This window comes from Pogona vitticeps, chromosome 6 (assembly GCF_051106095.1).
Source record: "Pogona vitticeps strain Pit_001003342236 chromosome 6, PviZW2.1, whole genome shotgun sequence".
Lineage (NCBI taxonomy): Eukaryota > Metazoa > Chordata > Lepidosauria > Squamata > Agamidae > Pogona > Pogona vitticeps.
In genome coordinates this window covers 22,567,752-22,593,319 of record NC_135788.1, presented here as the reverse complement: position 1 = coordinate 22,593,319, position 25,568 = coordinate 22,567,752, and the positions used below count along the sequence as shown (strand labels likewise).

Sequence of the window (25,568 nt, the reverse complement as noted above, 5' to 3'; positions counted from 1 at the left end):
CACGCCTCAAGAATTCTTCTAAAAATGACTACGTATTAAAACTATCCTGCAGAAAAATTTACAAGATTTAAATTGGCTGCTATCCATTTGGGCGTCCATCAGTGGTGCCATGATGAATTCTAAAATGCTAGGGGTCCTCATTACTGTCTCCACAGCAGTGCCCCAAAGAGTCCAAAAAATGGAGGCAGTTGTGCTCATCTACACCAGCAAACCAATCTTGGTAGTTTCCATCAGTTCTAGGACTTTTCCTTTCTTCCAGGAGCTAATGATCTACAAAGCTAATCCATCTTAATTGGCTGCTCCGAACTAGCCCACCTCGCCACTACCTCTAACACCACAATGCTTTCGCTTACAACAGAGATAGATTACACAAGACTATGTTGTTGACAGGAAGATCTTTCCTACACTTCCAGCTACTGTGAGGAGTGCAAGAAAGCTCAGAAGGTAGAACAGGAGACACAAAACATTTGCAAGGGTTAGTTGATGGATTTGAACCCCTGATCAACCATGGAAAGCAGTAGGCAGGTTAGTGTTTCCTTTAATTTCCTCTGCAAAGGTATCCACACTGTCTCCCCACTTTTCCCATGACAGGTTCTCTTCTTGCATTTGCTCTGTTTTGGCAAATGTAAATCAGGAAGCATGTTTCTGTAGATCTTCTATGTTGTTTTTTTCTGCAGGTAAATTTGAAGAACAGGAGATCCACATTGGGAAACTTCATTCCACTTTGTGTAATCACTTTTAGACACTGAAGACTGGCCTTATAGTTGGGGCTGCTGCAGGTCATCCTATAAAATATCTCTACAAAAAGGCTGAGAGAAGCAAATAACCATGTCTGATGCCATGACATCTGTTGTGGGCCTTAACTAGGATGCTGCAAGAATTAAATAATCAGACTCAGGCATATATACTTTAATAATCACTTTCAGAATCCTTGTTTAGTCTACTAAATAATAATGCTGTGACACCAAAAAGGAGTTTTTTAAAATCCTTTTAAAAAGTTTTTTTAATTATAATTTTTGGATAACCAAGCAGCTTTATGTAGAGAAAGCACAGAAGTGTTACCTGGCACTTTTTGATAGTACATATAAAGTTTGCCTGACATTTTGAAAACACATTCAGTTCACTTGCTTGGTCCATGATCCATGTCACTCGAGCCTATATACATCATATGTACAGTCAGTGAAACTATCCCCTTGGCTGCTTTGGGGTCTTCCAAAGATGTCCTCTAGTCTATCTCGGCTAAACAGAATCCACAGTACACACCATAACGAGAGAATACATTGTAGTGAAATGAGGAATCATTCAGCACAGACACTTGATGGCATGCAGTTTAAAGGAAAGGTACAGCTTCAGAAATTTTATTTAAAAAAAAATCTGAATATTCAAGGCGCTAGCAAAAGAAGGGGCTGTTCATTGTTCCTGTAAAAAAGGCACTTGGATTAGGGACCAAAACTGGAGGAATTGCAGCTGACTTAAAATTTTTATGAAAATTTGGTTTCATAAAAAAGCTTTTTAAAATACCACAAAATGCTACCCAGGCTCCACATACATAAAAAACTCAGTTGCTGAGCAGACTACGAGAAAGAGACGTACAATGTTTTACCACTACCTTGTAAATAAGTAAGAAAAGCATAGTTTAAACAAAACGATTACTAAAAAGCAGCAATGCATAGCCTTCCTTTGAGATAATGCATATCTGTTAAGATGTCAAGTGTCAAACTCTGAAGATACCCTTTCAGTAGCGTCAATAACATTGAATCAAGAAAATGCAACAATGCTTCACACATCTGAGGTCATAAATCCGCCATACCACATGCCAATTATGTCCAAACGTCCTTGATGGCCAATATCAAGTAAACGGAATTAACGTCACACTGTTCTCTTGCAGGACATGTTCCTCGTATAGGATTCCGAGGAACAGATTTCATTCTGCACAGGAATCCTTAAAGTGTACTTTCTCTGTTGCCTGGCCGTGAGGGTTATTTTCATCTCCTTTTCACCCCCTTTAAACAGCCAGAGCATCCACTGGAAAAAAATATTTGGCAATTTTATATTCCTCTGGGGAAAGGGGAGAAAAAAAGAATCTGTTGTAGCTCACTTTAGATTAAAAGCCATGAGTGGTCTTTCTTCTCGTTTTTGCCAGGGACTCTTTTTATCTTCTCCTTGGTCATCCTCCTCATCGTCCTCATCCTCGTCCTCCTCTCCAACTTCACTGTGGACAGTTGTTCCATGTTCTGGACTTGTTAAAGGCTCTGGTGAACTTTCTACAGTTCTTTTTATTGTTTCTTCCTGCAAGCTGGGCAACTGGCCACCCGGTCGTCTGCTGCCTCCATCTAACAAGCACCTCAGGGTGCTGTCTTCCGGACTGCACACTGCAGTTCCACATTCACTACCACTTTGGTCCATATCATCCAGATAGACCAGCTGTGTGTAAGCTGTGCTGTCCGGAGCTTTCTGCTCTTTCTGCGGGTGTGTCTGCCCTTGCTGATGAGTTTGCTGCAAAGACAAATGATCTCCCCTCCCCTTTCGGGCAGATTTTGGTTCGTTCATGTCGACGCCCGAATCCAAACTGGCATCGTTGCTTCCATTCCTTCCAGCTCTTTGAAGATCGATGTACGAATGTCTGACATGGGCGTTTGAACGCCCATCTAGAGAAACAAACCACGCTCGTGGATGAGGTAAAGGCTTGCCTCCGCCCAATTCCATGAGAGCCTTCTCCGTAAGAAGCTGCACTTCGCTGTTCATTTGGGCCAAAGAAGCATCATTGAGCGAGGCTGGGATGGACACAGATTCCGACATGGAAACATTTTGCGGGTTCCATTCGCTCGCACCAGCTTCTTGCAAATGTTGTTGAGATATTGCCTGAGCTGCCAGTTGTTGAGGCTGCATCTGTTGCTGGGAATGTGGGAAAAGCTGCGCATGAGGACTCGCCAGATCTGCCTGGAGTCTTTCGATATCAATTGGCTGGTCAGTGGGAACTGCCAAAGGCTGGCTAACATAAGGATGGTCCCCAGGGAGTTTCATGTAATGACCTGGAATGACTAAGGTAGGCAATACTTTTCTGTAAACACTGTCATTAACCTGATCCACAGAATTACAGCAAACCAGTTGACCTGGCCGAGGGAAAGATGTAGGTCTTTCAAGATGGTCGACAGAGCGAGACATCATACATTCAGAGGGTCTGCAGTCTAACAGTTCTGTTTCAGGCGCTGAAGGTATGGGGTACAGTGGTTCCTGAATATTGTATTTACTTCCAGTCGAAATATGATTCATGGATGTTTGCTCTTGCTTCTCAAACAAAGGCCGAGCCAACATTGCATTGTAACTCCTTCTATGATCCTCCTTGTCAGGGGAGTCATAGCCTTCTGATGTTTCTACAGATTTTCTTGGGTTTATAGGGAAAGCATCCACTAATTTAATATAGTCTTTTCTCAAAGTGTCACCAGAGGTCATATTCTCCAGAGACATTCGGTTCTGGTCCTTCTTGTGGGAAAGCAGTTCTTCCCGAGAACTGAATTCCTGCGAAGTGCTATACGCATGTTTGAGCATGGGAGTACGCATATCTGCTTCTCCGCCCAAACCACCTTTCTCCATGTGAACCGCTCCCATCAGCTCTTTATGGCCTGCCGATTCTGCATGCCTGTTGCTAGCAGCAGAGAGCCCACCAGGAAATTCCGACTCTCGTCGTGAGAATATTAGGTTGAGGTGGGACATTGAGGTTGATTGATCCTTCTTGGCTCCACTAAGTGCTGAGGACAACTGCAGTTTCTTATGGTGTTGACGTGGTTTCAAACATTTTCTCCTGTAATTTAAAAAGGAAAAGGAAAGAAAATTTGTCAAGATAAGTGGAAGCCACAATAAAAGATTATTGCATATCCTCAACCCTTAACAACAGTGTTTCTAAGCAGGGTTCCAATTAGCTAATACTGTTAGTTCATGGTTCAAGCAAGTAAGGCAGCTCATTCTACAGTGTGGGGAACGGAAAATTCCCTCCTATCCCGATGCTTCTAGGTAGAAACTGCTGGTGTCCAGATATTTTAAAAGTTCTACTGGACCAACAGCAACAAGCAAACACTACTCTCAGAGTTAGTAATAGATACTTTTTGATGAGAACAGCAGGTGGTCTCCATTAGACTCTCAAGCACAGTTTGGAATTGTTAATTTTGTGTTCCTAAAATCCCCCAGCCAGATTGACCATGATTTATCTCTGGTGGAGGTATTCTGGGAGTTTAGTCCCAAAAAAGTAAGTTTTCTAAGTTCTGGCTTTTCCCCTCACTTTTCTAGTTTTTTTCCCAGTTGAGCTCAAATTTCTGCAACTCAGTCTTCACTGCAGTATCTTATGTGTTCCTATCTGCCTTATGTTTCTGCATACTCTGGGTATCATCACCCAAGCATGCTGTTATGCCTCTTTATTTTCTCATGGATCTCAAACACCTGAATTAGTTATTCATTTCAGTTAATATTTCAACTGCAAAATATACAATAAAACTCCCTAGATAAAGTAAACAAGTGAACAAACAAAAGGTGGAAAAGTTAGATTTCCAGTCATTCACACAGATTAAAGTTATTAATGGTTATTTAATTATAAAAATTTACAAACATCAATTCAGCAGACATTAGTGTAAACCCTATGACATATTGTTTCAACCCAAAGGGGTGAGACTAAGAAAGAGTGGGGTTGTGAGTAAGAGATCTGAATCAGAAAGAGCGGAAGAACTGAAGAGGCTGGACTTGCTGCTGCCACTTAGACTACTAAGGCCCTTGCCAACTTGGTCTAGATTTAATTCATACTGGAGGGGTGAATCCACATAATGCATTCATGTACAGTGGTGCCTTGCAAGACGAACGCCTCACATAACGAAAAACCTACAAGACGAATGGTTTTTGCGATCGTGTTGGTGACTCACAAGACGGCTTCTTCTATGGCCGTGCTTCGCAAGATGATTTTTTCCCCGCAAGACCGATGCCTCACAAGATGAAAATAATTCATTCATCTTGCGAGGTTTCTTGCTTTTCGCAAGATGAAAATTTTGCAAGACGGTGCTACTCGCGGAACGAATTACTTTCATCTTGCGAGGCACCACTGTATATGCAACTGAATTTATATTTTATTCTCAGGGTTTTGAAGTCTCTGCATGTGGGGCTGATTCTTCTATGTTAGTGATACCCAACCTAGCCGAGGAAGATATGATGGAATTTTGTCTGAATTTGAATTCAAAAGGACACTTGATTTTTCCAATTCTACAAGCAGCTTCTGTATTGGTGCTGTTGCCAAAGACCTGGGTGCACAATTGGTAGCATTTTGTTATTGTTATAACTGCTTATGTTGTCTGTTATATAACTGTGAATAAGAAGAGGCTCATTTTGTGAAATTACAAACAGTCATACAGAACTCAGATGTGTTACGGTATTAGCACCTAAAAATAATCTTCTTATACCCAAAAAAGAAATATTCAGAAGGGGATTGGGAAAAACAAAATTCCAGTTAATGTTTTGTAACAGGCCATTGTTTAGTTTTCATACAAAGTTAAAATGAAGGCTTTTATAAACAGATCACAGTGAATTGAAGAAATGGCAGCTTTTACTGATCTTCAGCCAAAATGAAAAACCTTTATAATCTCATTTGTTAATATTGATGATTTCCATCTCAACACAATGGAGCACATGCAAGTTTAAGATTTTTCCTTTGCTTTTTTGATTGCTAATTTTGTTCCTTGTTTTACAGTGCTAGTAACAAAAAAAATCATTTTCACATTAACTTTTGGGTTCTTAATATCTGTACTCATCAAGCCATAAAGTTTTCTATAGAGTAAGCAAATTGGTTCTTCTTTATATTGTTCCACATTTTATACTGAAAAATTAGATTTTCTTTAACATGTGGCTTTTAAAACATTGGTTTAGATATAATGCCTAGGATGCAAACATATTATTCTGAATACGGAAATCATATTATACTCACAGAAGGACCATTTTACAATTTGTGACAGAATATTGCACAAGATATTTGAAACAAAAAATAGAAAGTGTGTCTGAATCCTTTACATAGTGCAAGTCTTGTACACAGACTTGAAAGTGAAGTAGGAAAATCAAAGAATAATCAAATAAAATGGGGTTACTTGGATGCAAAACAAAATTTCTGTGACTGGAGAAATTAAATCAATGCAGCATTTAGGGGCTTGCGATTTATGGGCCCATGTGTACCGAAGAAGATTTAGCAAATGGCTGAGATAATGCTATTGAAGCAGCTTCTGGTCAAACATAGGCTAATTATCTTAACATTTTAATTTGTCTTTAATTTTATCTATATTTCATATACTGTATGTACATAATTTTAAATTGTGCAGTGCTCTGATAGGAAGGAAGGAGAAAGAAAGAAAGAAAGAAAGAAAGAAAGAAAGAAAGAAAGAAAGAAAGAAAGAAAGAAAGAAAGAAAGAAAGAAAGAAAGAAAGAAAGAACAAACGAACGAACCTCTTCATTAGAACAGAATATGGCTTTGCAAGAAGGTACTCAAAGCTGTTTTCTTCCACACAATTTTTTTTCAGAAAGCAACCAACTGCAATTGCAAGACTAAGTATGACAACAAGTTGTTTTACCTGCAGTAGTACAAAAGGAGGCACAATAAAACAAGTAGTATAAGAGCTATTCCTCCGAGGATTGCCAAAAGAAACACTGTGTGATATGTGGTTATATCTTGGGTTATGATGGGACCTGGAAGAGAAAAGAAAGTTTTAAATGTTAAACAAAACTTTTGGGATGTGGAAATTGAATATTTTTCTTCTAAATGAAGGAAAATTCTGAACCCCAGAATTATGACATAAATAATGAACATGGGATGACGGATTTGGAAAATATGGTTAATTCAATCTCATTCTGCTTCTTGTGTAGACAAGGGCTAGAAGCGACAATACATCCATGCTGGGTAACTTATCATGGTTAGGAGATAATTTCTGCAGCTACAAGGACTAGCCCAATGGCATTCCCCCCCCCAAAGGCTACATTAACTTCATGTGGCTGCAGGGTTGCACACACATACATAGGCACACAGACACACATCTGATATGCATTAGCTTTGCCCCTCCCTACAATGATCCTGATGAAAATAGTGTCCTCCAAATGCATTGCATGACAGTTTCCATAATGCTTCAATCATCAGTGCTTGTAGGTGGACTGTAGAGTTACAGACCATGGCACCTGGTGGGCCTCTGGTATGGGAGGCTGCTTTCTGTGATCTAAATCAGTGACCCCCAACCTTGGGCCTCCAGATGTTCTTGGACTTCAACTCCCAGAAATCCTGGCCAGCAGTGGTGGTGGTGAAGGCTTCTGGGAGTTGTAATCCAAGAACATCTGGAGGCCCAAGGCTGAGGACCACTGAAAAATGACCGCAGTGCAAGCAAAGCTATAAAAACCAACACTAGACAGAATCTTATTGCGGATTTGTGCCAATATAAGCATAATGACATAAACTGTATTGGCAAATTTCTACTATTAACAAGTTGCTGCTCTAATTTCCTGTCATTCACCAAGTCATACAGCTGACAAGAGACCACAAATACGAACAGTGACTAGTTAGTTAGTGGAAAGTTGACAGTGGAATTTATACTACTAGACTTAGTTTGTGTAAATAACCAACAAGATTCTCACTAACTACATTTTTAAAAATGTCTACAAAACAGAACTCAGTATTTTGACAGTATTTAACACCTCCTTCCCAATTTAGGGATACCTCAGCATGTGCTATTTTGAAATACATAAACTTTTTACTAATGAATGATATCTGGCCTTGGGAAAACGTAAAGCAAAGCTGTATAACAGATTTATTTTTCTTCTCCTCTACCTGCAGCCCTAAAAAGGTCTCTCTGCTGGACTGGGAAACACAGTGAACATTACAAGTTATGTCTTACAAGGACATGTGTGCGTGCAGGTGAAGAATCATTTGAAACCAGGAATCTCATGTGGGTGATGCAAGATTCCTCCACCTGATTTGGATAATCCCCCTCCCACCATACTCCTGTAAGACCAACCTCACACAGCTCCTCCCTCCAGTCCTGACCCATGAGAGGCTCCTTGGAGAAGATGGTTGAGTTCACAGAAAGAATGGGGAAGGAGAATTTCACCCAGCATTTTACTCAAGATTCTCACCCAGGATGTCTTGCTATATTTTTGAGACAAATAATATATATTTTAAAAGAGTCTGTCTCACCTGGATTTGTGGGTGACATGGCTGCAACCCAATACCCCAGCTGTGGGGCAATATATGTCCAGGTCATCTCACTTCCTTCTCGTTCTATGATGCCTAAGCTGCTTTTCAACCATGTCCCTGTAAAAACAGTAGTTCAAAATACATTTAGCTATATATTGAAGGAAGACTTAATGAACCTTAATAATAATTTTCAGTGACCTCTTTAATGTATATCTGAAATGCATATAATGCTCAATAGCAATCTGTTTCTGTCAAGGATAATTTTGACATTCTTTGAGATTTTTTCTTTTAATGAAAAAAGAGAGTGACAGACAGGCAAACGAAGGCTGTGATTGTATACACCCTTAACCTGAATATAGTGGGGCTTACTCCTAGGTTCGTAAGCATACTGTATATATAGGCTCATATCCAGTAGAAACCTGCCATGAGAGTTCCTTACAGAGGAATGAACTCACCAAATCCCCACTAATCCAATGAGTCTACTCTAGTTGTGATTTACTACTGGACTTCAGGCAATAAATTGTCCTGAAAAATCAAATTTACTGACATTGTGTGTTGCCTGAAGTCATAACAGTTAATAATAACAGGCAGAAAGAATGTTTAACCTGTTCCTCCTCCATCACAAAAAACGTAGGCCAGAGACCTAAACCACTGAGCTATTTATTCAGCAGTTCTATTCTCCAGGTCAGGCAGTCTCCCAGAAATCCTCCCATCCCTTGCCCGTAGCTTAAAATTTTGTGTTTCAAAGTGACACATTCAGCATCAAATGTAGTTTTGACATTAAACTGCAGCTTGCTTAAACAGCTTGGGCATCTATCAAGTTCCATTCAAGTGTTTCTGTTTGGAGGAAAATTTTAAAATGCCCTGCCATGTTTACACTGTTATTCTGACACCTCATAGCGAAATAAGGTCTATCTCCATGTAACAAACCAGCCTGCTACAAAAGTATAGCACCTTGAATTTATGGAATTTATGCTGGGAGCTGCTGCACATGCTGGCCCAAATCCTGCTGTGTACATATGCCTGTGTAATTTGAAGTTGCACAAGCAGCTGTGAAATCAGCACTGAAATGGAAGTCACATCCAGGAGGCAGTTCCCCAAACACAATGCATAACTAACCTACTGCACAATCAGGCATGCACTGCAAACTCCTTGTGTGTAACTCCCTGTGAACTGCCATAAGCATAACTTCATACTATGCCAAGTGCAACAGGATTTCCGCAGCCATGGAGTCCTGCCTAAAATGACTGGCAATGGTGCTCCAGGGTTTCAGATTGGTGCTCTTCATGCTCTTCTTGGAGATGCCAATGACTAAACATAGAGCCTTCTGCGTGCAACACTCTGCCAGTAAACTCTCTGAAATATTCTGCTCCACCAAACGTAAACATTTGGAGCCGCAGCACACAGTTTTACAGTCTTTCCTACTGGAAGAGACTCTTGGGAGGAAAAGAGAGCCCACAACGACTACAGTTGTCATTCCTCAATTCGGTAATGGAGCAACCCAATGTATGACGGTTCAGAAGTACCACAGAGTTCCACGAAACGTGCTCACACATACCGTATAGCTGCTTGTATCAGTCTGCTAGATATCCATGTCCGTAAGTCATGTTTCTACATGTGAAGCTGCATGGATGATGTTACCAGCACAAAATAAGGTCTAACTGGTAGTAGGATGAGAATTCTGTTCACAGAAATTCCCTCTGGCTGATTTGGGGGGATCCTCCACTCTTCTCAGTTCATCCCATTCACAGTATAGTTCCTTGACCATTGGGTGTAGCATTTTTAAAGGTGGCTTATCACAGAAAAACAGTGGTAAAGAACTCTGCTTGCATCATACCACTTGCGCACATGTAAGCATAGTATTTATTCCATAATTTGGGTGTGTGTGTGTGTTATTGTTTTAATTTTTAAAATATCTATTTGAATATTTTAATATAAATCAATAAAGTGATTTTCAGATAAAACAAAATGGTAAGTATTGCGAATCTTAATTTAATTTATTGAATGAAAATGGTAGTTTTGCTTTTTTCCCACTAGTGGGTGCCACAGTTAATTTTTTTATAAAGGAAAAAGAAAGACACCTTTAGATCAAGGCAATTCCAGGTTCCACTATATTTATCCGTTACAGAAGTGATTCTGTTTAAACTGGTGGGTAATTCTCAAAAATTATATATTCAAATGACAGAACAGGCTGGGCCACCGTACTTAACAAGATTTCTTTGTTGTTATGTATTGTTAAGCTGCCCCTGGTCCACCGCGACCCCATGAATGAGCTATCTCCAAAATGCCCTGTCCTAACAGTATTGCTCATCTCTTGTAAATTCAAGCCTAGGGCTTCCTTTATGGACTCAATCCACATCATATTTTCCCCTTCCTCTTTTCTTGCTGTCTTCAACTTTTTCAAGCATTATTATCTTTTTCAGAGACTCTTGCTAGACCATCTAATCCTCTGTTTCTATGCCCCCTTTCCCGAATACGCTAAACTACAACTTTCATCATTTCCAGCCATCATGTTCAAGCTTGACTTAGATCCTTAGGTCTCAAGGACAGTATTCTCCCCCCACCTCTGATTCCTGGGAGGGGGGGGGACCCCATAACCCTGGAATAGAAACTGAAGGCCAAGACTCTTCAGGCAAGCTTCTTCTCAGTGACTGGATACATGAGTGACTTTTAGATGGATTGTTATGCATTACTGCTCTGACTGGGTCTTTAGTACTCCTCTTTGGCATCTCTTAGAGTGGCATTTGCTCCTTTTTAATATTTGCATGTTTACTGTTTTAGCTTTAATATTGTCTTTCAATGATGTAAGCCGCCTTGGCTCCTTTTTAATGAGAAAGGAAATATTTAAAAATATTTTAAATAAATAAATAATAAAACCACTGCAGCACAGCAGCTGGTAAAAAGCTGAAGGCAGAAAACTGGAAGATATCATTGGAAGTAGTTCTTAATTGTGCTGCCAGCTAAAACAGGCAAGCATTCTGATCAGAGGCTGGAATTAATGGCTTATCAAAGAGGGGAAAAAATCTGCAGGTTTAATAATTTATAGTATGATTAAATAGAAAGCATGACATAATATTAAAATGAGAGGCTTCTACTTACTAAGAGCATTACCCAGCCCACCACAACGAACCAATGGAATTTGAAAATGCTGAATTTGGGCTAGTTTGGGTTCTGCACATTCATATGGAATTGGGGGTCCTTGTGTGAGTTAGGCTCTTCAAGAAGAGGAAATCATAGTGACCATTCAAATGAAAATGTCAAGTGTGTGTGTGTGTGTGTGGGGAATGGTTGATTTTTTTTTCTCTGTCACTTCTCTCCCCTCCATCTTTACTCTATTTCTCTCCTTTAATCCCTTTATCCCCACCCCGCTTTGCTGTTTTAATTCTTTCGGTTTGCTCATTTTTTTTCTGTAGCAAGTACCAGCATCTCCTCAGGGTGATCTGCCTCCTGTGGTAAAAAACATGAATCACAGAAATCTCCTCCAGATTTCTTCTGAACTCTTACGTCATTGACGTCTTTGGCAAATCCCTTTCCCCTGTTTCTGCAGAGCAGTGCATGCTTAGCTGTTCATGTGCTCTGCCCCCCCTTCCCAAGGAAGATGATGCCGAATGTAGACTGAACTCTTACTTGTAGCTAATTGTTTTTTTTTCTAAAAGTAACAGGATTAGAATACATTACAGCTCTAAATAACAAGGTATAAACACAGTGCTTTCATAATGGATTTTTAGATTCTTTTATAATGATGGGGGTATATTCAATGGTTTCAAACATTGGCTTGTATTGTGCCTTGTGCTCTATTGTGAGTGATGAGGCAAGAAAGGGAAGGACAGAAGGATACTTTGTTTTGTGCCATATGCCAGCACTCTGTAGCATTCAGATGGTTTTAAAACTACAGTAGTTACTTTCTGAAAAATGGGAAACTTACCTATCATGGCAACTAGCTACCTTTTCGAGCCTTGAAACAAGAACTGCCATGCAATTCCTTTTAAACGAAACTTCCCATGCTCTGGGATGTTACTGCATCTCCCTTTATGCAGCAAGCCCCACAGCAGAGTGTGAGATACATGTACTCTTAATGCACATGCTAAAACATATGGTAGTTCAGCACTGTTCCTCTTGCAAATGGGAGATATGCTAGAAAACTACTATGTAAACTGCTATATCCTCATCTGCTGGTTGGACATACGCTTGATGTCTTAGGCAGTTCATTTGAACCACTTTGTTGTTTTGTGCTATCACAACTTATAGCAGCCTTAATAGGATTCTCAAGGTAAGTGAGATATTTAAGGGATGGTTTTACCAGTTTCACAACCCCAGCAAATTTCCATGGCCAGATGGGGATTCGAACCCTGTTCTCCAGGGAACTAATCCATCCTTCTTATTCACTACACCACACTGAGCAACCTTTGAACCTAACATGTTAAAAAGAATGTGTTTATTATGTGTTTATATTGCAAGAGTATACCGGATACTTTGCAGTTGTGGTCAGGTATATATTGGAACCACAAAATGCAGCATCCACACCAAAATCAAAGAATATGAGAGACACTGCAGACTAAAACAACCAGAAAAATTGGCAGTAGCTGAACATGCCCTGAATCAAGCTGGACATGAAATTTTATTTCAAAGCACAGAAGTACTGGGCAACACCAGCAATCATTATGTTAGACTGCACAGGGAAGTCACTGAAATCCACAAACACCAGCAGAGCTTCAACAAAAAAAGAAAGTCTAAAACTCAAGAAAGCCTGGCTCCCAACACTGAAAAACACAGCCTGCAAAAGGTCAACAAACTCCAACCAGCCACAAGGACCAGCGATCACTGCGCACAAAAGACACCCATCAATCACACTGACAGATCATCTCTTCCCCTTTTCACAACAATAAACCCATAAGAAAAAACACGCTGATCACCATAATCACCCAATCTCCTGAAAAGGACAAAAAGCTAATCCCACAGCTATAAATACAGTACTCAACTATCCCACAAACTGCACCAGAGCACAGACAGAATTCTGACTCCTGTCCTCTGAACATTCCAGCCACAGACACTGGTGAAACACCAGGAAGAAAAACCTCAGGAGCACTGCCAGACAGCCCAAAAAACCTACAAGGACTGTGTTTATTATGAGTTTACCTTTCAATCCCCAGTTTTCTCCAGTGAGCTCAAGGAAGCATACACAGCTTTCTTCCTTCTCACTTCATCCTCCCAACAACTCTGTGAGGTAGATCAGGGTGAGGAACCGTAACTGGCCCAAGGTCACCCAGTGAGTTTAATGTGACTGAGTGGGGCTTTGAACACGTCTCCCAAGTCCTAGTCCCATTTGATATATGATGACATTTTTGCTATTTTACATTGGCTTCAGGGGAGCAACCTTTCTACCATAATATATATGTATGACTATATTTAAGGCAGATCATGGAGAGGGTGATTGGTTTACATCTGTAAATTTTGTCTCTAGGTGCTCAGGCATTAGGACTACAACCCCAATGAGACACTGATCATGCTTGTTATTAACATTAAACCACTGGCCCCAAATGTGAGGTTCAAAACATTTCTGCCATTTTGTAGCTAAGCACAGCTTGTCATTATTCCTGAATTCAGACAACTGTTCTATGGTTCAGCACTAAACTATGGTTAGTGTTAACTATGATGTACTGGAAAAAAGCCAACTTCAAACCACTGGTGGTGATTCCGGTTAGCACTAAGCCCAGTCCCCAGTACAGGTAAAAAAACAAAGTGCAATTAGCTAAACATAAGAGTCACATACTACAAATGTCCTTTTAGCTACAGTGGAGGAAATCAGAAAGGGAAACACAAAAGCCAAAGTAATTTGTATATAACATTCAAGAGTGTTTTGCAGCTTTGTGGACAATCCTAGCATGATAAGGGAACATTATTTTTGCCAATTTTGGGAAATGGCAAAAAAACAAAAAACCTGGAGGGAAAATTTAAACTGGATGGGCTCTGATGAAACCTTTTTACTTTGATTTGGGTGTTTTTGTTAGTTGGGAGGGAAGCTTAACCCCACCTGACCTGGTTAACATCTATTTTTCCTCTCTCTTATATATAGACACAGTGTGTGTACATGGGACCAAAGAAAGGAAGAAAAATGCACACAGCCCATGGGCAGCACTTTACCCACACAAACCCCGGTGAAATGCATGGAGACACACAGATTTTTTTTTCACGCCTGTGACATAAATAGCAGGCCATCAAGGAAAACATATTTAGTAGCTTCTCATGAAAGCAGCCAAAGGTACATAGCAGCCATGATCTAAAGAAATCTTAGCCTATTGCTGCACCTTCTTATCCTCATGTTGCATTTCTCATTCTGTTTTGACTTTCCCTCCGCTCATTAAAAGGTAGATCTAGGCCACCATCACCCTACTTTCTTTCCTGTTAAGAGCAGAATTTCCTCCTGAGGAGGAACAGGGAAACGCTTCTGCCGCATGTGACCTGCTCACCTTTTTCCTTGTCTCTACTACAAATCACTGCATCACTTTTCAAAATGCACCATACTATTCTGTTTGGAACAGAATCAGAAAGAATGATCTCATCTGTGTTCTTCCAACACAGCCAAATGATCATTGATCTTGGCCTATTAAAAAAAAAAAAAAGGCAGCTGCAGTTCTTCCATGGAAAATTCTATAAAATGCAACCATTCTGTTGTCTTGGGTGGTGAAATGCAGACAGATATATAGTTATACAGACTGACGAGTTTTTCAAGCCAGCATTATGATACTAAGAATAGAAGTTGTCAGCGATTTTCAGTGCTTTTGTTGGTTTTAATTAATAATTAAACTTTCCCTCCCTCACTCCGCCCACCCCACCCCCCATAATTTCTGGCCTTATTTTATGTCATGTTTTAAAATAAACACGTGGATAAGAAAACATTCCATCCTTGGCTTTGGCACAAGGAAGCTGCCCTTACTTAAGCATGCAGAGTCACATATAAGTCCAGCTTCCTGTGTCTCACAATGGCCCCACCAGATGCCTCTGGGAGCACACAAGACAACTCGATACCTGTCTCTTGATACCACTCCCCTGCATCTGGCATTCTGAGGTATCTTCCTCTTAAGCCTGGAGATTATACATCCCCATCATGGCTTGTAACCTGCGACGGACTTTTCCTACAGAAATCTGTCCAATCCCCCTTTAAAGGCATCTAGGACAGATGCTATCACCACATCTTGTGGCAAGGTGTTCCACAGATTAACAAAACGCTGAGTAAAGCAGTATTTTCTTCTGCCTGTTCTCACTCTCCCAACACTCAATTTGAGTGGATGTACCCTGGTTCTGATATTGCACGAGAGAGAAAAGAGCTTCCCTGTATCTACTTTATCCATCCCCTGCTAATTTTATATGTCTCAATCATACCCCCCTCAGGCGCCTTTTCTCCAGACTAAAGAGCCCCAAATGCTGTAGCCTTTCCTCATAAGGGAGGTACCACACATATGTTATGGGAACATACCATTGTTGCCTTCTCCATCATTACTTTCAACAGATCATAGCAACAGCCTGAAGAATGGGAGGCTGCTGGTTAGCCACTTTCCACAAGAGTCAAAACCCAGATTAGGAGGCAGGGGGATTTGATCCCATAATATTCAGATGGAACAGCCTCCCACTCTTCAGACTTTTCTATTTTGAAAGTGGTAACAGAAGTGGCCAGGGTTCACCTGTTGCGGTGTGAGCTTCCCAGGCTTAAACAATGAATGTGCAGGGATTAAGTCTGGAAACAATCCAATGTCGTGACATTAATTCTGCCAGTATGAGAAGAAGTTCCATTGAGATATTTTATTTCAGCCATCAAACATATGGCAAAAGAAATTATTTTCTTCTTTTTAAGTACCATTAACATTGTCTGTTGCTGATGAACTAAATAGTTGAGAACTTTTAGGACAACTATCAGTGTGGTTGACTGGTAATTCAGTGGCTGAAATCCTGCTGCATAACATAAGCAAATGCATGTTTTCAATCTGCTCCTCGCCATTAAATAAAGAGCCCTCACCACAGTTTTCAGGGCTGTGTGAGCATGCACCAAGTCAGCACATTGCTCACCCTAAACAAACAACACAGGGAGTGCCCCCAGATTGCTTTACACCTAAACTTGTGGAGAAAGTTCTCCCCTTAATGGAGCTTCCAATGGGAAATAAGTTAGCTCTGGCCCATACCCCATTCCTCACTGCTGATTTATTTAATGGAAACAAGATCTTCCACCATATCGAAAGGCCCTTCAGAAGTACCTGGACTTGATCCAATGGATCATTACTACTCGCCACTCTTCTGAGCAGCCTCCTAAGCGAAGATGAGAAATGCCAGGCTCTTGCTAAGACCTACGCCTAGTATACTATTCATAAGGTTCAACAAATAGCCCATGGCAATGAAACAGTTGATTGACCTGAAGCAGCAGCCCTCAAAACCCGAGTTATTGATCCCAATACTAAAAAGCTTGCTGGGGCCTGACCGCTGAAAGCAGCAAGAAATGCTGTAATTCATGGTCTCAAACTAGGAGTGCCAAAAGCTGTGAAACCTTCACGGAGTATATGAGATTATTTAAAAAAAAAAAACCCATAGAATCCCCAAATGAATTCCTGACGAGGCTCAAGGATGGTTTTCGCCAGTACACTCACCTTGATCTGGATTTGGAATCAACAGCCAGCTGTGCTACAGGTGCAGCTCCAAAAGCACCCAGTCATGTGTGACTGCAGCCACTGAACTGCGCAAGTCCTGCAGCTGGTCTGGTCAGACAGCTATGCATCAGCTGTAGCACAGCTACACAAAAGCACTTTGCACATGTCTCTCTGCTGTCTGTCTATTCATTGTCTAAGATACAAGGGTGCTTCTGAGGAGAGATGCCTGCTCAATAAAATGCTATGTACAACAACTCTGAGTCAAGTTTCTTTATTAGACAAGGTAGCTCAGGGCCATGTTCCTAGGGAATAATATTGCAGTAAAAAGGGAGGGACACAAACCTTATTTTAATTGATAATGATGGGAAGGGTGGGAAGGAATGCATGGTTTGCCAATCATGAGATATGTGAATGGGATGATTCATGAGGCTGAGGGGGCTGGGAAGATACTGGCATGGATACAGGCTGGTGCCCTCATCATCAGTCAGGAGGTAGGGGGTAGGCAAGATATTACTGGGATGGACACAAGCTGGCCCCACCAATCATGAGCCAAGAGGCGAGGTTGGGAGGAATTCAAATTGCCCCCTCAATCATGAACCAGGGGGTAAGGGGCAGGTGGATTGACAGTGGTAGGGATTCAAGCTGGCCATCCAATCATAAGCCACAAATTTAGTATTGTAAAAGGGACCCAAGCTGCCCAATTGTAAGTAAAAACAGAAGGGAGAGTCCAAGTGCAAACTCAACATTACCCAACCAGGAAGGAGAGCAGGAAGATGGACAGTGAAAGGGCCAGGCCTTGAACTGTGTAGAATTGTGTAGTGTCAGATGGATAACAGACTATAGAATCCCTTGAAAGCACAGCCTAAACATTCTTGCCTGAAGTATAACTTTACACAGCTCTAGTCACTAACCTTACCACTAATCATGAGCTAGGGCAGGGGAAAGAGGGAGTAATGTGAGGCCATCCTATAGCTCAATAAAGTTTTATTTGGCTGCCTTCTGTGGTTCTCTCAGACAGTGGGGTGGGTGGACGTTTAAATGAGAGAAAGGTAGATGTCATGGGGGCACTCTGATTGCACCAGATGCACTAGGAGGGGCTTAGCCTTCTACGGTGCAAACTGGTGTTGCAATGGGTTTCATGGCAGCTGCAGAAAGGACTTGCATTTGGGGGAAATAGCACACTGTACCTTTAACAGGCATCTCCCTCTTAATGGTAAGAGTCTGATTCAACCAGCCTAAGGCTAGCTTGGTTAGTTAGGATTGTGCCCTAAGTCAGGATGAGAAAAAGAAAGATTTATTTTAGTGCTAACATCTTCTGAATTTGGACCAGGGTTCTGTGACATAAATAGTGCTTTGAATGGCAATTCGTTCTCCAACGTCTTCTAATATTCCATTCTTGACTCTTGACCTAAAAAGGAATAGGTAAATAGCTCCATGTCATTAACTAAGATAGTTAATGGATGCTCATTTGGAGATACTACTTATCATTTATGAGCTTATAAGAAAAACAAACAGCCCGACAGCAGCCCATGCAGAAGTATTTATGATCCACAAGACAAAACTTTTATTTCACTCTTGCAAGCAGCCTGGTTAGGCTTCAGAGTGTGAGAGACATTTAAATAACTATTGACATACCGCTGAGGACATAATGAGAGGTGTCACATGACCTCTGAGGTCATATGATTGCTGGAGCAACAGTGCTCTAAGTTCTTGACAGTTGGTCTGTGCCCACTTGCTGCTTTCCTGCCTCAACAGCCATTGGGAGCAGACTGAGTTAGAGAGACCTTGGCTTTTCAAAATTACTTACATTTACCTTTCGTCTGGGCTTAACCTGATCTGACATAGGCAGGTAGAGGCACCATTTGGCGCTTCCCACAAGGCTGTGCTGTGGCTGGATGTTGGTGCGATTATAGGATCCTTCTGCCATCCAGCCAGCCCTTTTTCCTTTGAGTTAACATGCCCGCCCTGGGTCCTGTGTGGCTTAGGTGATCGCTTTGGGGCTGGATAGGAATTTTGGGCTCATCTCACCTGATTGGCATATAAAAGGTGGGCGGACGTATTTTTGCCTATCCCACACTGTTTACCCATGGGATTCTGAGGGCTATTCTAGGTTTGAGGCACGTTTAAATAGGTCAAACTGTCAGGTAGTGCAGAAGAGAAGGTGAGTTTCAGCGAGCTCCCAAAAAGCACATGGGGTCCTACTGCACCCAGCATCACAGCAACCAGGATCTAGCGTTCCACTTGCTGGGATGAGGGGTGAATAAGGTATAGTCCCATCCATTGCATGTCTTACTTCTGGACAATTGGATGGATGGCAGATAGGGAGGTTTTTCTTCCCAGTCTGTGGCCAGCTGGGTACAAGCTGTTCAGGGGACAGCTCTGACCAGGGCCTTGGGACTCACCCGCTTAGGATTGGAGAGGGCGTAAGAGATACCCCTAGAGCCTGCCCCAGGGATCCACATGACGTCCAGGCTCCTCTGCAGGATGAGAGTAATTGGAGGTTAAAAGCAATAAAGTGTGGCCCTAGTTAACACCAACACCTTTGTCTGTCTATTTCGGGAGTGGGCAGGCAGAGATGAAATAACAGTGGTGGAGGAAAACAATGAATATTAATTTCATGAACTTTAAAATATCATGTGAATAAATCTACAGAGTTTTGGAAATTCATAGTATTACTGAATATTCCAAAGTGTCAATGTTCAACAAGGGACCACAGTGGAATATTTTAACTGCAAAAATTTTCAAATGCTTTCCAGACAGTTTACATGTCTCCTCTACATTTTCTCTTTTGCATTCTTTTTCAACAGCTCCACAGTTCATCCCAAAAGCAGTCTTGACTGCCAATAGCAAAGTTCCATCTCCAACCCCTCCAAATGTAGGATATCCACAAGAATAATCACAGGCCTGACACTATACTGATTTCCTACTGATTCTGCCTCTTATCACACAAGATAGGGCTCACACGATCAGCATTGCTGACTTATTAAAAAAACATCAAACTAGTGGCATTCCCATTTGGACATAAGAAAAAAAAACTCTCCTCTTTCTCTTGATCCTGAAGGATAGAGATCCAAGGGTTGGACCCTTATAAATTTTAAACAGAAGTTTCCAAGAGCTGCAGATGGAGATGGTATTTGTAGAAATCTGTGACAGATTGTTACCGGTGATCATACAGGTAAAAGGTAAAATGAATGTAAGAAGCAGTACAGGAAGAATAATCAATTATTGGTCTGGATACAACACAATATCATTGTTTAGAGTTGTTGCATGCATGGTCAGAATGGTTGCAATGACATCCAGCCTCTAATAGGAAAGGGATGAGAAGACCACTGTCTCTTCAATTGGACATGTTGGAGTGAGATGTTTCTTGCTTAAACATTGAATTTCCTTTTTTCCTCTTTCAGTCTGCATTTGGTCCTGCCATTAGGCAGAAGGGGATGGGTGATTCAGAAGTCATATACTGGGGAATGGAAAGGAATAGTGGAGTGTTGGATGGGCGAGCTCTTTGTGGTACATGGCGGGTCCTACATACAACTAAACTACATCAGGGCCCGAAGACAGAATTCTACTCACACTGAAGCAAAACTGCTCCCTTTCAGTCTTTGGTGCTACACATACTCAATTAAAGGTAAAGGTAAAGGTTCCCTTTGACAATTTTTTGTCCAGTCGTGTTCGACTCTGGGGGCGGTGCTCATCCCCGTTTCCAAGCCATAGAGCCAGCGTTTGTCTGAAGAAGGTTTCTGTGGTCACATGGCCAGTGCGACTTAGGCACGGAACGCTGTTACCTTCCCACCGAGGTGGTCCCTATTAATCTACTTGCATTTGCATGCTTCCGAACCGCTAGGTTGGCGGGAGCTGGGACAAGCGACGGGAGCTCACTCCGTCGCATGGATTCGATCTTACAACTGCTTGGTCTTCTGACCCTGCAGCCCAGGCTTCTGCGGTTTAGCCCGCAGCGCCACCACGTCCCTGGGCACATATTCAATTACTGGGTGACAATAACAATATATTTTGAAATAGGTTGTGTTCTGCCTACATGGAAGAAACAAATATAAAATAGGCTTTGTTCTGTTCTACTAGATACCAAGACTCCTTTCCTTTTTGTTTGTTCCTTGTTGGCCGCGGCTCTTCGGCCCCGATGGCGGCGACAAACAAGCAGCAGCAGGAAAGGAAAAGGAAAGGAAGAGGGGGGGGGAACGAGCGACAGACCGTCAAGATGGACGGATGGACAGGTGCGAGCTCTCCGTGGCAGGCTGCGAAAGGAGATGGGGGAGGGGAGCACACGCAAGAAGGCTGTTCTCTTGGCATCACCCCCTCCCACGGCACACCTGGGCAGGGAGCAAAGGAGCGCCAGGCGGGAGGAAGGAGAAGCACGTGGCCAGGTTGTGAGTGAGGGCCCTCTTTCACCTCAGCCAGAGAGAGGACGAGGCGACAGCAGCAGCCGCCTCGCCAGGTGACCCGGGAAGAGCGGAGAGAGAGAGAGACCTAAAAGCAGAAGCCTCAGTGGCGCCAAACCACTGAGGGAGAAGACTGCTGGGCAGGGAGAGGGTTCCCCTTCTGGACACATGGGCGCTTTGGGGGGGCAGGCGGGACCCAGCCCCTACGAGGCGGGGACGAAACCCCACACTTGCCAAGTAGGTGCCACCGCTGCTCCTCCCACTCCAGGTTGGGCTGAAATTAGAAGCCAGGCAGATTTTGAGAATGGGTGGGCGTGTCGTGCTTGCGGGTGGCTGTGTTGTGCTTGTGTGGATACACATAAGTGTGACACGCCCCGTGCGTGTGGGGCAGAGATCCATGTCCACAGCCCTATTAAAGGAAGCCCATGGACTGGCGCTGGGCCACGGACCGGTGGTTGACGACCCCTGCTGTAGAGGATCATGGCAGGGACTTTTTATTTGCCAGCAAATAATGGACTGAAGCGTACAAATGTGCTTATGTTACACAAAAGGAGTTCAGCCACTTTGCACAACACACATGGGCTTCTCAACACCTTCTAGAACTGATGCTGCCCTCTCAATCAACATGACAACACTGTCTTTAAAATTAAGGGCATTGGTTACAGCAGAAGGCTCTTCACTGAGAACTTAAAATACTTCAGATGTGTATTTTAGACAATGACCATGGCACCAGAAATTTGAGCCTCAAAGCTTCCTGCTACCATTGTGACACACAAGGGCCCTAGCTGCTGTTTTGAAGTTACCAGGCAACATAAGAAATAAGCATAAATGCTGTTGGGTCATCTCTTCCTTACCCTTCCCAGTCCTTTGAGGTTACATTAGTTTTTTGTTTCTGCATGACTTCCAGCCTACTAGACAGTTTTACTTCAGCTTGCTACTGTGCTACAGAAAACATCTAACAGTTTGGCATAAATGAACTATTCTGCTTCAGGGACTGGGACTTGGAGGATGATAAGAAAAAGTAAAACACTCGTTCTGACATGTAGTCTATATGATGTTTGTGTGTGTGTGTAATCCTCTCCAAAGAATTATTACTATTGTCTCTTGTGGGTTTTTCGGGCTCTTAAGCCATGTTCTGGAGGCTTTTCTTCCTAACGTTTCACCAGTCTCTGTGGCCGGCATCTTTAGAGGACAGGAGCTAGAATTCTGTCTGTGTTCTGGTGTATGTGTGGGATTGTTGCGTATATACTCAACAATCTAGTATTCTAGCCAAACAGCCCGAAAAGCCCACAACAACAATTGGATTCCGGCCATTAAAGCCTTCGAGAACACAATTATTACTATTATTCATTACTAAAATGCAAGTTGAACTTTGCATTTTCCCTCCATTGTTCCTGCTGTCATTTTTACTCTACTTTGCTATTGTATGTATAAATTACCTGTCTAATACTGAACAAAAGAACACATTACTACTCTGTACTTAGCAATTCTAATTATCTGAAGCAGGAGGGGGGGACATGTTACACATATGTACTTTCTTTTGGTTCTGATCCTTAAACTCATTTTTATTAAAACAAAAATATAGAGAGAAAAGAACTCAAGGAATGATACATATAGTGCTTTTGATTACTACTTCACAGTTGGCATAAAACATTCTGGTCTCCTTTATAATGGAAAACAAACATATACTGTACATATATAAGCAAACGTGCATGTGTCACGATGTGAAATTTTGTGTGTATAGAATGTTAAAAGGGTTTTTAAAAAATAAAAAGTAACCCTGAAAATACAGTGGTGCCTCAACTTACGAACATCTCTGCTTATGACCATTTTGAATTACGACCAGCTCCGGCCACAAAATTTCGCTTCTACTTGTGACTGAAGCTTCCACTTACGAACAGAAAAAGGCAGGGAAAAAAAGCAGGAAATTCAAATTGCTAACTGTAGGTGGCAACGAGGCTGCTTCTTTGTAGCTCTCTTGCCCCAGTAGTTAGACAGTGTGTGTCGGAGGAGTCTTGGGACTGTCTCCTTCTGCTTCTGAGTGTGTGTGTGTGTGTGTGTGTTTGCAGGGAGGCTTCGGGCTGCCTGGTAAGGTGCTGTTTTCTGTTTTTAAAAAACTGTTATGGTTGTTTTTGCAGTGTGGGTTTGAGCTGGGTTTTTAATGTTTCTGTGCTGTAATGGGTCTTGGGGGGTTTGTTTGGGTTCCCCCCCATTTCTGATGGGTCTTGGGGGTTTGGTTGCTTTTTGGAGTGTTTTTTTCCCATTTCCGATGGGTCTTGGGGTTTGTCTGTTGGCTTCCCCCGCATTTCCAATGGGTCTTGCGGCTTTGGTTGCTTTTTAGGGTTTTTCCCCTATTTAGGATGGGTATTTAGGATGCTTTTTCCTTTGTTTTCTGTGCATTTCCGATCTGCTCCGTTTGTTTTCTGTGCATTTCCAATGGGTCTTGCATGCTTGTTTCCTTTTCTCCCTCCCCTTCAGTTGGAAGGGATTAATTGCATTTCCAAAGAGTGTTGCAGTGATTTTTGTGTGTGTGATTTTTTTCTTCAGCCAGAATGGATTAATTGAATTTCAATGCATTCCTATGGGATATGGTGCTCCCGGTTCAAATCATGGCTTCTCATTCTGGCTTCCAGACCATCACAAAGCAACATTTATAAATTGAAACATCACACCAAACTATAGGTAGGCTTCTTTTACCACGGTTTGTCCTGGTAACAGAAAAGAACTTAGGATTCTTTTTAGATTCAGTGCTAAACATGGGTAAGCAGTATAAGAAGGAGCCATAATGAGCTGCTAGCTCACACACTCCCTCCGCTTTCTTCCTCTGGTCACAAAACCTTCAAAAGATTCTACCTGTATTTCAGTTTAACCACAATTTGCCGTGCTACTCAACCATGATTATTTGAAACAAGCCAGCTTCAACTAGTTTGCTGGTTCAAATAAGCCACAGTTCAGACTGCCCACAGTTATTTCTAGGCATGGACAGTATGATAAATTGCCAACAAACTAGACTGGAAGCAAAAATGTCCAACTCCTTGGGGCCACACTGGCTGAACAGCACATGAAACCACAGTAGCTTATTCTCATAATGCTAAACTATGGTTGGCTTTAGGTCAGAAAAAGGCTTTTGTGTCTTTAACAGAAGATGTGATAACAGCAATATGCAACTGGGGTTCCATAGAAAAGCAAATTGAAATGTATGCATTCTTTGGTCTCCACCATTGTGATGCAATAAACTTAGTTAACACAAGAAAAGAGCTTCTCTTGATGCTACAGGAGATCTACCACCATTCCATTCTCTCTATTTCGCTTGCATGATGTTGTTGACATTGTTATGTACCATCAAGTCACCTCTGACTTATGGTGATTCTATAATCATCATTATCATCATCATCATTATCATCATCATCATCTTACAACAGCACAGCTGAAAGGGACCCTATGGAATATTGAGTCCAGCTCCAGTCCAAGAGACACAGTGAGGAATAGAACCTCCAACCTCTGGCTCACCATCAAGATGCCTAAACCACTTAGCCATCCAGTAGTTCTTTATGAATGAAAGTCCTCCAAAATGTCCTGTCCTCAACAGCCCTACTGAGCTCTTGTAAACTCAAGCCTGTAGCTTCCTTTAGGAACTCAAGCCGTCTTGCATGTGGTATTCCTCTTTTCCTGCTGCCTCCAACCTTTCCCAGCTGCTACTAATAATCTAAAAACTGTTTCTGGCAGCTCACATTTCTATAGCAAGGAGGGAACAGTTAAGGCTTTTGAAGCCATTTTCAAGAAGGCAGGATTTCTCTCATTTCAGAGAGGAACATTTAACAATTATATTTAGACAGAGAAGGAAATCTAAAGCAAGTTATCAGCAATCTCTGAGAAAGACAAATGGAATAAAAGCAGCACGGGGCATGAACTTTGCAGAGGTTCAACTTCCTCTCTAGCTTGAAAAACAATAATTACATAATGAGCATCTGATATTAACAGCAAAGCTCTGCTTGACATAACTTTCAACTGTTGGGATACACTGACTGACTTAACCCTCATGATAAGGAATGAAAAAAAATCTTAGGGTGTATTCCACACTCTAGAGATCTCTGCTGAAATTTTCTGTCACTGCTCTGTTGTTCATCTGTACACTTTCACATTGATTTATCTGGAATTGGTGTACATTAAATTCAATGTGCATTGGCCAAAATTCTGTTGCTTACCATAGGAAATTACATGAGAGTAGGCCTATTGAATCAATGGAAATTTGCTGAGTCAATTCCTCTGTAAGTGCCACTGACTCAAATGGGCCTAATCTAGCTGCAAAGTACCTACTACATTGCAAATAGAGTAGC

The 25,568-nt window shown here is 41.8% G+C and overlaps 1 protein-coding gene and 1 long non-coding RNA gene across 4 annotated transcripts in view; one reads left to right on the top strand and one right to left on the bottom strand.

The window, feature by feature from the left end:
* Window positions 1-972: 972 nt before the first annotated feature.
* FAM171A1 (family with sequence similarity 171 member A1) overlaps window positions 973-25,568 on the bottom strand; it is an 89,692-nt gene continuing 65,096 nt past the window's right edge. For all 3 annotated transcript variants that reach the window (XM_073003123.2, XM_073003124.2, XM_078378676.1), the window contains exons 6-8: window positions 8,202-8,318; window positions 6,595-6,709; window positions 973-3,802 (exon numbers count right to left, since the gene is read on the bottom strand). In XM_073003123.2, coding sequence (XP_072859224.1) covers window positions 2,095-3,802; window positions 6,595-6,709; window positions 8,202-8,318 — 1,940 coding nt within the window. In that variant the 3' untranslated portion in view covers window positions 973-2,094. The remainder of the gene's footprint in view (window positions 3,803-6,594; window positions 6,710-8,201; window positions 8,319-25,568) is intronic.
* On the top strand, window positions 6,345-8,194 carry LOC140708121 (uncharacterized). Its single transcript, XR_012088270.2, has 2 exons — window positions 6,345-6,504; window positions 7,842-8,194. It is a non-coding gene; the product is annotated as an uncharacterized LOC140708121 (long non-coding RNA).